We start from the raw sequence: 12,705 nt of genomic DNA on the forward strand, positions 1-12,705 counted from the left end.
TTTAAATTTTTAATGGATTTACTTTACATAACACTTAGAGCCGAGAGTGGGTGAAGAATTGATTTTGTTATCTTCACTTCTTATGTCCTCTTTTCTTCACTTCCTAGATCACCAAATTTGCCTTGTGTTTGGAAAGGATGATTGATACAATGTATTTTGGAGTAAATAAAATTTTCCTTTATATTATTAATTTCCATTTAAACGGAGCAGTAAAACATATGTCCTACTAGAGGTTCTGCTCAAGCTATTTTAAATCAAGCTATTAAGTCAAGCTGACATTTTTTTTTCCTTCACAAGATTGTGTTCCTTCAATTAATTTGCAAAAATCAGTAGGACTAAATGGCTACTTAGCATTACAATGTCATGGTGGTTCTCTAGGCTTCAGCAGTGGTATGAAAGTGAGCAAAGGCAAAAGGTCATTTTAAAATGTAGCTATTGCAGAAGTAGCTTAATGTATTTCTGTTTGCACATTTGGGGTTGCTTTACGAAAATCTGTAGATGACAAACTTGTACAGCAGTTGGCAACACATTGTATATATTTGTGTGTGTGGTTTGTGCGTTTAGTTGAAACGGGCAACTTCTGGTTTGTTACTCTTGGGAAAGGTCTGCTCTGAAGCATAAAACCTTCACATGGCTCGGGGCACCGCGGGGTGGGTGGGCTGCCGGCTCTGCTCTGCCCGAGGACCGTGGTGGAGTCTTCTCCTGCACGTTGCCTGATGTGTGCTTTTCATACAGCTGGCACACAGCTGCCCTGTGTGGCTTGCCGTGTGTATGTTCACCCTGTGTGATGACTAAATGTAAATGCCTGTGTCTGAAGGACCCTTGGGAGAGGGTGAAGTGAGTTATAGGCTGTCAAATTGATTCTTCCCAGATGTGGCATGTCCTCAGCCAAGAGCAGGGACTCCTGGAGAAGAGCACAGGGATGGCTTGGGCCACCGGCTGGATCAATCCTTGTGGAGACCCTGTGGCCCGATGGCCATAGGTGTATTAAATGCATAGGACTAACCTGTGAGCCTCAGCTTTTGACTGGAAGATGAAAGGCTCGTCTCTGGATCTTTCCACAAGTTACTTGTCTCTCAATCTTGGTCTCTTGATGTGTAAAACAGATGTGTTCTGCCCTGTAGTATTCCATGCAGGACTCTTTGAAGAGCTAGCACAATAGCTTTAAAGTATGTGGATCACACTCAGTGCTAACTGCTATTCTCTCGTTAAAACTTCAAAACCTTACCCCCATCCCTAACCCTTTTTTGGAGCCATGAAAATGGCAAAGGTTTTATTTAAAGGTCAGACTTTTTGCCTTCCTTGCTTGTGTTTAAACTAATGGATGCTGAACTGCAGAAGTTCTTTGTCATCTCGGATAAGGAACAAGCTGGTTGAAGTTTTGTCAATTCATAAATTAGTTATGATGTCCTGAGGAGCGTCTTAACTGATGGAGCTGCTTCTCTTTCCTCTTTCTTCTCCTGCCATACCATCCCTTATTTAAAAAAAATAAATCACCATTTTTACAGGAAGTAGAATCAGTCATACTCGAAACAAGGGGGTGGGAAAGATGAGACACTCTTACTTTGCTGTAGGCAAAAGGATTTTCAGGTGAAATGTGAGTCCTTTTTTGCATCATTAGAAGAAAACTTATAAGAGCAGGTAGGACTACATTATATCCCATGCATAGTTTGAGCAACATGTTACAAATTTAATATAGGGCTTCAGTTTCTTGCATTAGGGTAGACTTCATCTTTGCAGATAATTTGTTAAACTATGTAACTGGTAAAAGTTGTAAGTTTTCTGCATTTTCTGCTTTGAAATGTTAGATCAGTCTGGCAAAATTTCCTTTTATAGTACTAATGATTTCAAAGCAGTAATTAATTGTTCTATGGGATATTTTTACCTTCAAGCTGAAACAGTAATGGGTGTTTGAGAAAATTGGCAAGAAAACTATTCAGAGATTACCTTGGATATTACTTGTCTCAGTTGCTTTTTGGAACTAGGCCAGCTGTAGTTGTTTTTCTTGCTGAAAGAGTGCTAGTGGCCATATTGTTCTCTTCGCTTTTGTTCTCCCAGCACTAATGTTTGATCTCTGTGGTAACACGTATCAGCACAGAGGGAAGAGAGCTAAAATACGCATCATAGGAAGGACTCTTTGAGGTTTATAAAAAGATTATAAATGTCTAAACTGTAACACCTAGGAAAATGCTTCTCCAGAATCTCTTGTTAAAACGCAAGCTAACTGACTTTAGTAATAATTTCTATAATAAGAAAAAAAAAATCACATAACTAAAATGCACAGAAAAAGGAATGCTTTATGCTAGTAGCAGAAAAAGAAAAGCAGTCTTGAAAAAGACTGTTCTGTTGCTTGTGAATTCTCTTGAAATCTCTATTCTCTTTTATTTTTTGAAATTAGCAAAGCTAGGTTTTTTTAAAAGCAATTTCATGCTCAAAGTAAAACAATGTTTAAGGTTCTCTGTCATTGAATTTGAATAAAAGAGATTTTTAAAAATGAAGCTACTAAATTCTAGGCCTCTGTTACATTTACTGGATCTCAAAACTACATTTGCAGCAAGAAGCCTGTCAGTCAGTCAGCTCTTATGAATACCAGACTGAACTTCAACTTTATTGATATGATTCAGGAGAAAAGAATTCTAATGAAGCAGTTCTGAGTATTGAGCTCCTTAATAGTGTTGTTAAAATCTTCCTGTATGCAGAGAAAACCTAACCAGCTAATTCTTCTGTTTGTTTCAACATCACACAAGCCCTATGCAAAAGTATTAAGCAAAAAACTTGTCTAACACATTTCAAGTAAAGGTTGCTAACTAAGAACTCCTTTTTTATCCCTGCCTCAAAGAGTCCTAGAATGTAGCTTCCCTCTTTCTCCAGAGAAATAATAATGTGCTTAAGATGGTTTTGTAGGTCAAGCATTCATGTATCCATCTATGATTTGACAAGATTGCTCAAAGAAATGTAGAGTGAAATCAGGATTTATTAGGGAGGATTTCTGAGCAATGAATCAATGCTTTTTTGGCCTAGTGGACTGGATTAATTTAATTAGACCAATAAACATTTTTCTGTTTTAGTTGACTGAACTAATTAAGATGATTTAGTTCTGATACCTGTGTTGTCTCCTTGTTCCATCTAGTTTCATTAAATTTTTGAAAGGAGCAATACTCTGTTCCAGTAGAAGGGTTATGATTTTTCTCCAGTGCTCCGTGGTGCCAGCCTGTATGCCGGTGCCCCAGTGCTCCCTGGTGGGGTCCCTTGCTGGAACGCTTCTCTGGGGATTCAGTTTGCTGCTTTGCGCTACAAGCCCCCACAACTGGAACTTGTCTAGACTGTAACGTTTTGCACAGAGTCACGACACCTTCTGCCCTTTAATCCCATTCCAAACCAGTCAGTAGGTGTTTGATCCTGATACTGTTGTATAACATTACATTTCTAGGACAATGTTATGGCAGAAAGTTGAGAGCAGTGTAGCACAGCTCCTTCTTATCGTAGGGTTCATATCCTGAAGTGGTAACAATACAGTTGTCCTGGTCTGAGGTCTTTTGATATTCCTCCTCCATTTGTGATACATGGGTTTGTTTGCTTTTTTTTGTTCCTATCCACCTCTTGTCAGGTCCTCCACACTAGTTTGTTAAATAGGCTATGACTGGTACAGTTAGAGAGAGATTTAGTGGGAACTTGCTGAACAAGGGCTGTAGTGCCAATGAAGTGACTCACGTTATTACTCACTTTCAGTGGGACCCTGCAATGAGTGTGATGCTCTCTCCTCCCTTCTTTCCTTGAGGGCACGTTCTTCCTCCTGTGTCTAATATCTCCCTGTACCTATCTGTATCCAAGATGCGTATTAGTATGTTTTCTTAGTTAGGTTGATCTCATCACTAATGAGCCTTTGTAATGCTCCTAATATACACATGGAAGAACTGGCACAGACTTTTAAAACAACCATCCTTGTAATCTCCTGGATAATCTCAAGGAACAGTTAAATACAACAGTGCAGTTGCATTGCAAGTTTTTAATATAAACTTTTTTTTTTATGCAATGACGTAACAATGTATTGTGGGTTATATATGGGCCCTCTCTTTGCATTTATGGTGAATGAAAGCTGCAGTTGACTGTCCTACGTGGCGAACTAAACTATTAATGATTATATTAAGGGCAGTTGAATTGCTGAATGAGAATACACTTTCATGCTTTGTTTCTGAATATATTTGATTTGTTACTGTAACCTTGTTATCCAGTGAAAAGGGCTTTTGTGCTCAACAAGAACTTTGTTCATTTCCAGCCAAGCTTGTGGCACTGGTAGTAGGGCTGAGAGTAGTGGGACTCCTGGACTGCTCTGCCTTGTTTCTCTGTTATGAATCAGGTCTGTATTGATCTCGGGGGGTAGGGGTGGGGTGGGTGGGTGTCTGCTTATTCAGTTGTTTGTATTCCATTAGAAAATGCTGGTAGCACACTTCAGTTGATCGGTAGGTGGTGGTTTCTTTTAAAGCAGTCAGGCTTACATTTAACCAAGTGACTTGTCTTGCGGTGTAATGTTAAGACTGCCTCTGCACTCTATGGCCAGTAAATTATCATGAATCTCATGAGATGATAGTAAAATAATGGGTGTTAACTTCATTGAAGGGAATGGAAGTTTAACCTCTGGTCCACTGATAGGAAGAACAAGGTTCAGCCTGGCTACTGTGTGCTTACATGAGAGCTTTTGAAGTCCTAGAAGAGTGGTTGGTTTTTCCTGCCCCTTCATGATTGCTAGAGCAAACATAGGGACCATTGAATGTGGGTGGCAGGGGTAGTAGAGCCTCCCTTTTTTGTAGCAGCTCATGTTTGTACTAGATCAAAACTGAATTTCCTCTTATAGAAGTAGAGTATTGAAGTATTGTTCGAGTATTTTGAGTAACTTGATCTGTGATTCACCTGGTGGCACAGTTAGACATCAACCACCGAGTAAAACATATACTGTCAGAATTGGAGCATATGGTAACAAAATGATTTGGTTTACTGGCATAGCTACACCTCCTTACCCAACAGTACGCTTAAAAGCTGACAGAAATGCTTTTTTGTTCATGTAACTGATGTAACTGTACCCATAAGAAGGGTTTGCCAATTTAGCAGAGTTTCCAACAGTGATATACAATACATTATGGAAAGGAAATGCACCATTGTACAGTGTAATGTTGAAACTTGCATGATGTTCCTATTAAAATTGTTACATAAATGAGAAGCAGCAGTCCTTGTCAGAACTGAGCTGGAACCCTTGATGCTCAGTGTGTTATGCTACAGTGCTAGCAAGTGAAAGCCTGAAACAGTCCCTAGCTCTTTTTTTTTTCCCCAAGATCAAAACTTGATGTTACCCCCCAATTATGGATATCTTGAAATGGGTTGTTTGAATGTTATTTTTCTTCTACAAAAATAACAGTAACAATTAAAAAAAACCCCAAAACCTAGGTATGTGAGATACATAGTAGTGGCCACCTTCAGACTGTTATAAATTCCAGCAAAACAGGTTTTACTGTATGAACTGCCACCACTAAGTGCTGACTCAGTGATAGCTTTTATGTGTACCTCTAATGTTGAGCAGGAAGAGATATTACTCATTTTATTTAATGCACTTTCTGGAGGACTGTTTCAAAGCTTGCAAAGCATGTATGAGGCCTCACAGGCTGCTGACTCCACTGCAGAATTATTTTACATCTCATAAGTTCCAGGATATGGTGACTGTTTTCTAAATAACACTATCCTTTACTGATTGTACTTGAAAACAAAGTTATGCTGTTTTAAGTGTTGCCAAGTCACTCTGAAAGTCTCACTGTAAGGTGTTCCACTGTAAGGTTTCTCACTGTTCATCCCATATGCAGGGTTGGGTTGTTGGTTTGTCTTTTTGTTGGAAGGGAAAAAACACCCGGCTCCTGAGGTATCTGCTTCCATGCTTCCAGTTAAGTCGTGGCAAGAAAGCTTTTGTGATCTTGCAACATGAACATCCTCAGGCTTTAAGATTTAGTTAATATTTTGTGGTAAGTTTTTACAGAATCTACCTGCATTTTTTTTTTTCTCTTTCCTCTGAAGTCTTGTTTGTTTGATTGTTCAAGAAGGAGCATCTAGAGCTTTTGTATACTGGAAAAGACAGTGACTTGTACTCCATCGCTGGCAGTTGGGTTCCCTGTGTGAGTCCCTGCTGTCTGTAGTGTCAAGGGGGCTCTTGCCTTCTTCAGACAAGCCTCTAAACAGGAGTTGAACCCTTGCCATACAGGGAGATGGATTTCTGCACCTGTGGGGTCTCTGCAAGGAAAGTACTTCAGATGTACATGTGAACATTTTATATTTTTGTGAAACCTGAATTGGCTTTGAGGTTCCCTGAGACTTTTTTCCGAGCAGCAGTGATACTGAGATACATGCCATATAAAGGCTGTGTTAGCATTGGGCACAAATGACTTATTTCCTGAGTTAAAACTCCTTTCCCCAACTTCCCTTTCTTTTTTTTTTTAAAAAAAAAGAAAAAAAAAAGCAGAAGTCAATAAAAGATTATTTGAGGAGAAGAGCCACTGTGATTTCATATAGAGGCCGTCTCAGTTTTTTTATATCTGGTGCTTGCCTGGGAGTATACGCTGTACTGGTGTCCTGGGTTTGAATTGCTTTCAACTTATTAATAGTTTTGAAAATGCATTTAACAGTTAACTGCCAATGTGCATGCTCTTTTTGGTTACAGCTAACAAGCAGCTGGTCAGTACATTAACAAAATGTGGACTTGGTTAACTCTTGTAGAACCACATCTCTGCATTTCTTCAAATGCCCTTGTCAGAACTATATGGGGAGAAATCCGGTAGGATAAAACAAAGGGCACATGCTTAATAAGGAAAGGAATGAGCAGAAGGAAATCAAGGAGGAGAAAATATTTTTGTATTTTGGAAGGGAAGAAGGGGTCCAATGAGCAGGGTGTGAGTTCTTTCCTAGACAGAAAGAAGATGAGTGAGTGGTAGCATTTAGTAAGAAACTCCTTAAACAGAACTTTACCTCAAGGGAAATGGAAAGAGAGATATTAGTTAGTGATTCATTTAAGAGTGCTGGCTGATATTGCAGATAGCCTTTTGAGAAATATTTCTTAAGTGAGCAATTTTATTTGTTCATTGTGAATGATTTTGTTCTGGTGTCGGGTTTGTTTAATTTCTGGTGGATGTTTGGAGAACGGAGAAGAACCTCAGGGGTACTAGTTAGTGTTTTATCTTACAATTTATATTCTTTTATGGTTACTTTAACAGTTTGTCAAATCTCACTATTGGATTCATTCAGTCAAAATTTACATTTTAGATAATTGCAATCATGCCTGTCCAGTGATGAGCCTTTCTTTTTTTCAGTGAAGAAGAGGTGCAAATATAGGATATATACGGCCAAATCTTTTCACATGTGGCTGCCATCTGCATGAGCTAAAATACTCCCTATGAATCAGGCGTACAATATGCATGCTCTCTGTTCTGTATAAAGATCTGCTCCCAAGTTGTTTAGAGTCATCCTTTCTCACTCTCCATTTAGTCCCTTCTCTGGCAAATCTCCCATGGACCTCATCTGGATTCTTGCCTGATTAAGGACTAAGAGCTTGACCCTGTGAGATAATAAAAAACCAGCATCCCCACAAGAATCTACAGATTTCAATGGAAGTTGAAGGCAGTATGTGCTACTAAAGTGTTCAGCATGTATGCTGGATTTAAGGTAATGATTTCAGGACTTGGCTGTGTTACAATATACATACTTGCTGGCCCTAACTTGATTAAGCTGCAAGCATATTACCATTATTTGAATCCTCAGTGGAAAGGAAAACACATGGTGTCTCTGTGGATTTTGTGGCTTATTTAGAATGAATTTTCATTTTCTGAATGTGTATATTGAGATGTTCCTCACCAGAAAATTCCAGTTTATTGGTACTCGTATTATTTGGAGCTGTTTTCCTAAAAGCAAGGATCCAAGAGAGCAGATTCCTTTGGGAAGTGGAGGCCATGAAATTGTAAGATCTAGGAAGGGTTGTGACTGACTCTTATTGCACACAGCCTTCCAAAATGATTCACTGTTTCCTTAAAAGATTCTGATATCTCTGAGTTTTTGTTAAAAACAAAGAAACACAAAGCTAATTATCACATCACGGAAGAAAACACATTACAGAATTAGGCCGTATAATGAGATAATGAGCACAGTTGAGTAGTGACCTTCAACTGTTTGTGTGGATAATGCCCTTCAGACTTTCTTTTTTTTAAGAGTGGACTACCCAAATCCAAGGCTTTGTGTTTAAAAAGGAAAAACAGAACTCCAACAGAATCTCACAGTTTAGAAGCAGGAAAGTATTGAAATTCTCACACAATCCCCAAATTTGCTTTTAGTTAAAAAGCAGGTAAGTATATAATGCAGTTTAGCTTGCAAATAATATCTTACATAAGGAAAAAGTTGTTCTTTAATGTTGTAATACTGTTTATAGGTTTCTCTCTGAATGCTAGTGTGCCTAGGCATAAGGAGGAGCCTAAAACTCAATTTTAGGTTGAAGGGATAACCCTCAAAAGACAAAAATTTCTTGACCTAAAGGCTACAGGATGCCTATCAAGAAAATCACTTTCTATTGAAAAGGAAATCATCAAACATAGGTAGTATTTAATTAAAGCAACTTTTGTTGAAAATGCAGATGTATTTGTCACCTAAAGAACTAGGTAGCTTTTTGGTGATAAAGCTCTTTCAGTCTTTCAAGACTGGCATTTCTGTTTTTATAAAAACGTTTTTTTGGTGCATATTATCTCTTTTTCCCCTCTATAAATGGCTTCATACAAGGTTCATGGGGTTGGGTTACACTGTGATTGGACATGTGGTAGTATCTGGTCAAACAAGATAACGCTTGTGTGTTAAGACACGTCATACTTGTTATCTTCCTGCTACATGGACTTCTGCTGTGATGACCTAGTGACACATAGTGTTTATGCCGATAGGAATAGCTGAGCTTGGATGCTTGTAAGTCAAGCAGTATGGATATCCTTTTGCTAAGGCCCAAGTGAAGCCTGCCCCATGGGGATTGTCATGAAAAAAGGTATGAAACAAAGACTGGCAAAGGCGTTCTTGAACATGCAGCAGGGTGTACAAGATGAGGGTACCAACCAATTAAACTTGGTCATTTAACTTATTGTAGAGGCTTAAGGAAGTAAATATGGAGTTTGACTGAGAAGTGGGAAGATGTGAAAAGAAAGAGTAGAAGGCAAAGATTGTGATGGAAAGAATTGGAGGGAAAAAAAGCATAATTTCTGTTATCAAATCTGTATTGTACAGTTCATGGATATCACTGATACTTGGGGAGAGCAGGAAGGAGGAGGCATAAGGACTTATCCCTTACCTGCAAATGCCTTTTTGCTGGCTTCAGCTGAGGAAGTCCTTGGTGTCCCCCAGCCTGTGTGGAAAAGAGCTGGTACAGTGTAGTGCCTGGAAGAGGAGGAAGCATGTCCCTTCGTGCCTTGTTTCTCCAGGCAACTGGTACACAATAATCTTCCCAATCCCAATTTTCATTAAGTAATTCAGAGGTTTTAATTTCAGTATAATTTAAACACAATATAGTAGCACTGTGGCCAGGTATTGTAGGATTACATACTCCCACTGTCAGTTTCTCTTCCACTAAGTGTGATTAACAGTGCTTTTTTTTTTTTTTTTTTTTTTAAAGGAAGATGTAAAAATAATAGTTAAGTGGTGTTTTTTGTGTAAAGCATTCAAAGAGAACATGCTGTCTTAGGTAAATAGGGTTAATTTGAAGTCTCATTTAAAAGCCACCAAGTTATTTGCCTAAGGACAAGCTCACTTTTTGAACTGTTAAATTTCTTTCGCTCTATAAATTAGTTGCAGTAACGTTAACAAGTTATAAAAAGGAAAATATAGCCATGGAGTCACGTTAGTGCAAACCATTTATCTTGAGTGCTAAGCTGCCCTTTAAATGATAGTTACATATTTAGGAAAGCTACATCTGTTTTGCTGAGTCCAAGCATTTATAAAGTCTCAGATAGTCAACTCTTTGAAAATACTCTGAAAAATATTTGTCTAGGCTTATAGATGGATTTGGGATTTCTGGTTTAGGTCATCTTGCTTTGAGATAACTTCACTGTGGTGATGGCAACACTGAGCTGTGGTGGAATGGCCTGTGGACTAGTGGAGGGTCAGTTGGTTGTTTTTCACGTGTCAGTATTAACCTAACAGCCAAGTTTAATATGTAACATCACACTTTAGACAGAGCCTGTTTTCAGAGTGTGGTGTAAGCACTGAGGTTGTTAATGTTCAGGTATTGTTTCTGTTGTTTCTGGTCAGCCTTTTGGTGTGGAGGTTCAAAACAGGGATTTCTTAGGCCACTTGACCTCTGCACTTGTATTCCACTCATCCTGTTGAGTCAGCCTTATTAAAAGGACAAAGTTCAATTTCTTCCAGTTTTGGGAGGAAAAAACAGAGACAGTTTCTGCTTTTCATAGCTATGATCCAAAAGCAGTTGGCTTGAAGAGCATATCTATTTATTTAATTGTCTAAATATTGACAGTTTTATAGAAGCAGCAGCAGAAGATGAGAAGAAACATGCACTTGATCTAGACAGATATTGTGCCTAGCAAACAAACATCGGGATGTTATTGATGAGAAGATGCTGTTGTTTGTTTGTTTGTTTTTTCTTAAAAAAAAAAAAAAGCCTTTTTAAGGTTTCCCTATGGTTGAAGACCATAGATACAGCTCTTCGTGATTAGATGGTTTCAGAGCTGGTCTGAATCAGGGGTGCTTTTCCTCCTATAGAAAGCTTTCTTTTAGGCAACAAACTGTGTATGAAGTCATTGTCCACAATAAAAACCAATAATGGAAAAGGATTTTATTTTGTCATTCAAATTCTGCATTGATGTTTCAGACCTTCTGGTTCCCAGCTCTGTGTATGGTGGGTATGACTGATAGTGTCTCTGTAGTGGAGAGGCTGGTGTCATTAATGCAGACACCTGGCAGCAGGTGGTCATTTTGGCATAACTCCACCAGCCAGTTGGGTGGAATGGATGCAGACATTGCAATACATGCAGTTCTCATAAACAACATGTTTTAATCCTAGTTTGAGCTACTTTTGACCATTCGGGCCTTAGTCTGTATTTAAGATTCAATCTCTGTAAGTGTGGCTGGCCTCTTGAGTTACATGTTGCCCAGCTGCAGCAGGTTACCCAAGACTATCAGAAAACAGTCTACTCTGCCCTTTTCCACCATATTGGCTTTTTCTGCCTGGAAGATTCTTCTAGACAGAGTAGTAGGAGTTTGGCTGTTTGTTCAGGACTTTCTGGGATCTAGGAGCTTGGCTAAAGCTACTGTTACTGGTATGGAATTGCTTCTAGGGGTTTGAAAGTCCTGGACAAATATCTGCAGTGCATGGGCATACTGGATGCAGGTGCTACATTGCTGTATAAGCCATGCAGGGTCCCCTTATGACAGGAACTCTGAATTGGAATGAAAATCTTTCTGCTTTTGAAGGAAAAGCTTGAACATTGCAGATGATAATTTTCAGGGGTTTGTTTTTAGGCTTTTTTTTTTTTTTTTTTGCATTACTAGCTGACAAATGGTCACTCTTCTTTATATTGGAAAAAGTTTAGTAAGCATAGGGCAATACAGCATTTCACAGTGATCCAAAAAGAGTTTATCCCAAGCTCTTCTACTGCAGGGCATTTGTGTACAAGCAACCTCTTCTGCCATGGCCAAAAGACTTCAACTTTTAATATTGACCCTTCCTATATCCTTGTAAGTTTCTCCCTGGATATCCTGTGATATTTTAGAAAAACACCCTGTTTCACTAGTTATATAGGTGAAACTGTCTGTGGTGTGATAGCTTTTAGGCATTCAGATACTATGGTGGTCTTGCAAGGTGAATGTGTCGAGAAACTTCACAAAATAAGAGATGTGCAATAGTTTTCAAATCTGTAGCATCTTGTAAACATACATTTGTTCCATAAAATGATGCTATAAGAGTAACCTGGAATAGGATAATTGTAGGAATCTGTAAATCTGTAAACCAAACAGGGTTTACTCAGGATCTGCCTAATCAAAACAGTAACTAAAACTTCCAAACTTCCCAATCCTCATTTTCAGCCTTTTTTTTTTTTTTTTTTTTTTTTTAAATATCATTCTCTCTTCCCTTTTCCTCTACCCTGAAAGCAAGAGGTAGGTCTAACTTGGACCAAGAGCAGATCTGGTAAAAGCATTTGACAGCTCCTTCAGTTTCCTTGAAAAATGATTCACTGTGGATAAAAAGCATTAGGTTAATTAAACAAGAATAAGTAACTTTATGGTATCTGAAGGACTGTGCCATGGGATCCCAAATATGTAAATTAATTGAGACTACAGTGTATCCATTTAAAAATTATTAAAACCATTCAAACTTTAGGCTTCTTCCACATCAGCTCTAATACTGCTACATCTAAGATGATCTCTGCAGTGTATCTGTAAACGCGGTTTACAGGAGTTTAACACAGAAAGTGAAGACAGGGAGGAGTGTGCTGAAATGTGGTTTGGTTACCACTTAGGAGACAGACCCGGTTTTGCCTTCCATCTGAGGTATTAATAGTGAGTTTACAGGAATGCTGGTTAGGGAAGCAATTTTAAGAGACCTTGTGTCATGACTGCAATGTCCTGTCATTGTAAGTGGTGACTTTTGTAATGCTGAGGAAAGTAAATGAAATTGCTGCAGGAAAAGCCTTT

The 12,705-nt window shown here is 38.6% G+C and overlaps 1 protein-coding gene across 3 annotated transcripts in view; it reads left to right on the forward strand.

The window, feature by feature from the left end:
• TGFBR3 (transforming growth factor beta receptor 3) overlaps nucleotides 1-12,705 on the forward strand; it is a 124,712-nt gene that overhangs the window by 22,466 nt on the left and 89,541 nt on the right. The window contains exon 1 of one of the 3 annotated variants that reach the window (XM_042805424.1): nucleotides 8,921-9,049. The exons of the other annotated variants lie outside the window; for them this stretch is intronic. Coding sequence (XP_042661358.1) covers nucleotides 9,028-9,049 — 22 coding nt within the window. The 5' untranslated portion in view covers nucleotides 8,921-9,027. Of the gene's footprint in view, nucleotides 1-8,920; nucleotides 9,050-12,705 lie in introns of those variants that run through there. 3 annotated transcript variants of the gene reach the window in all.

This window comes from Tyto alba, unplaced genomic scaffold (genome assembly GCF_018691265.1).
Source record: "Tyto alba isolate M040663 unplaced genomic scaffold, T.alba_DEE_v4.0 Super-Scaffold_1000006, whole genome shotgun sequence".
Classification (NCBI taxonomy): domain Eukaryota; kingdom Metazoa; phylum Chordata; class Aves; order Strigiformes; family Tytonidae; genus Tyto; species Tyto alba.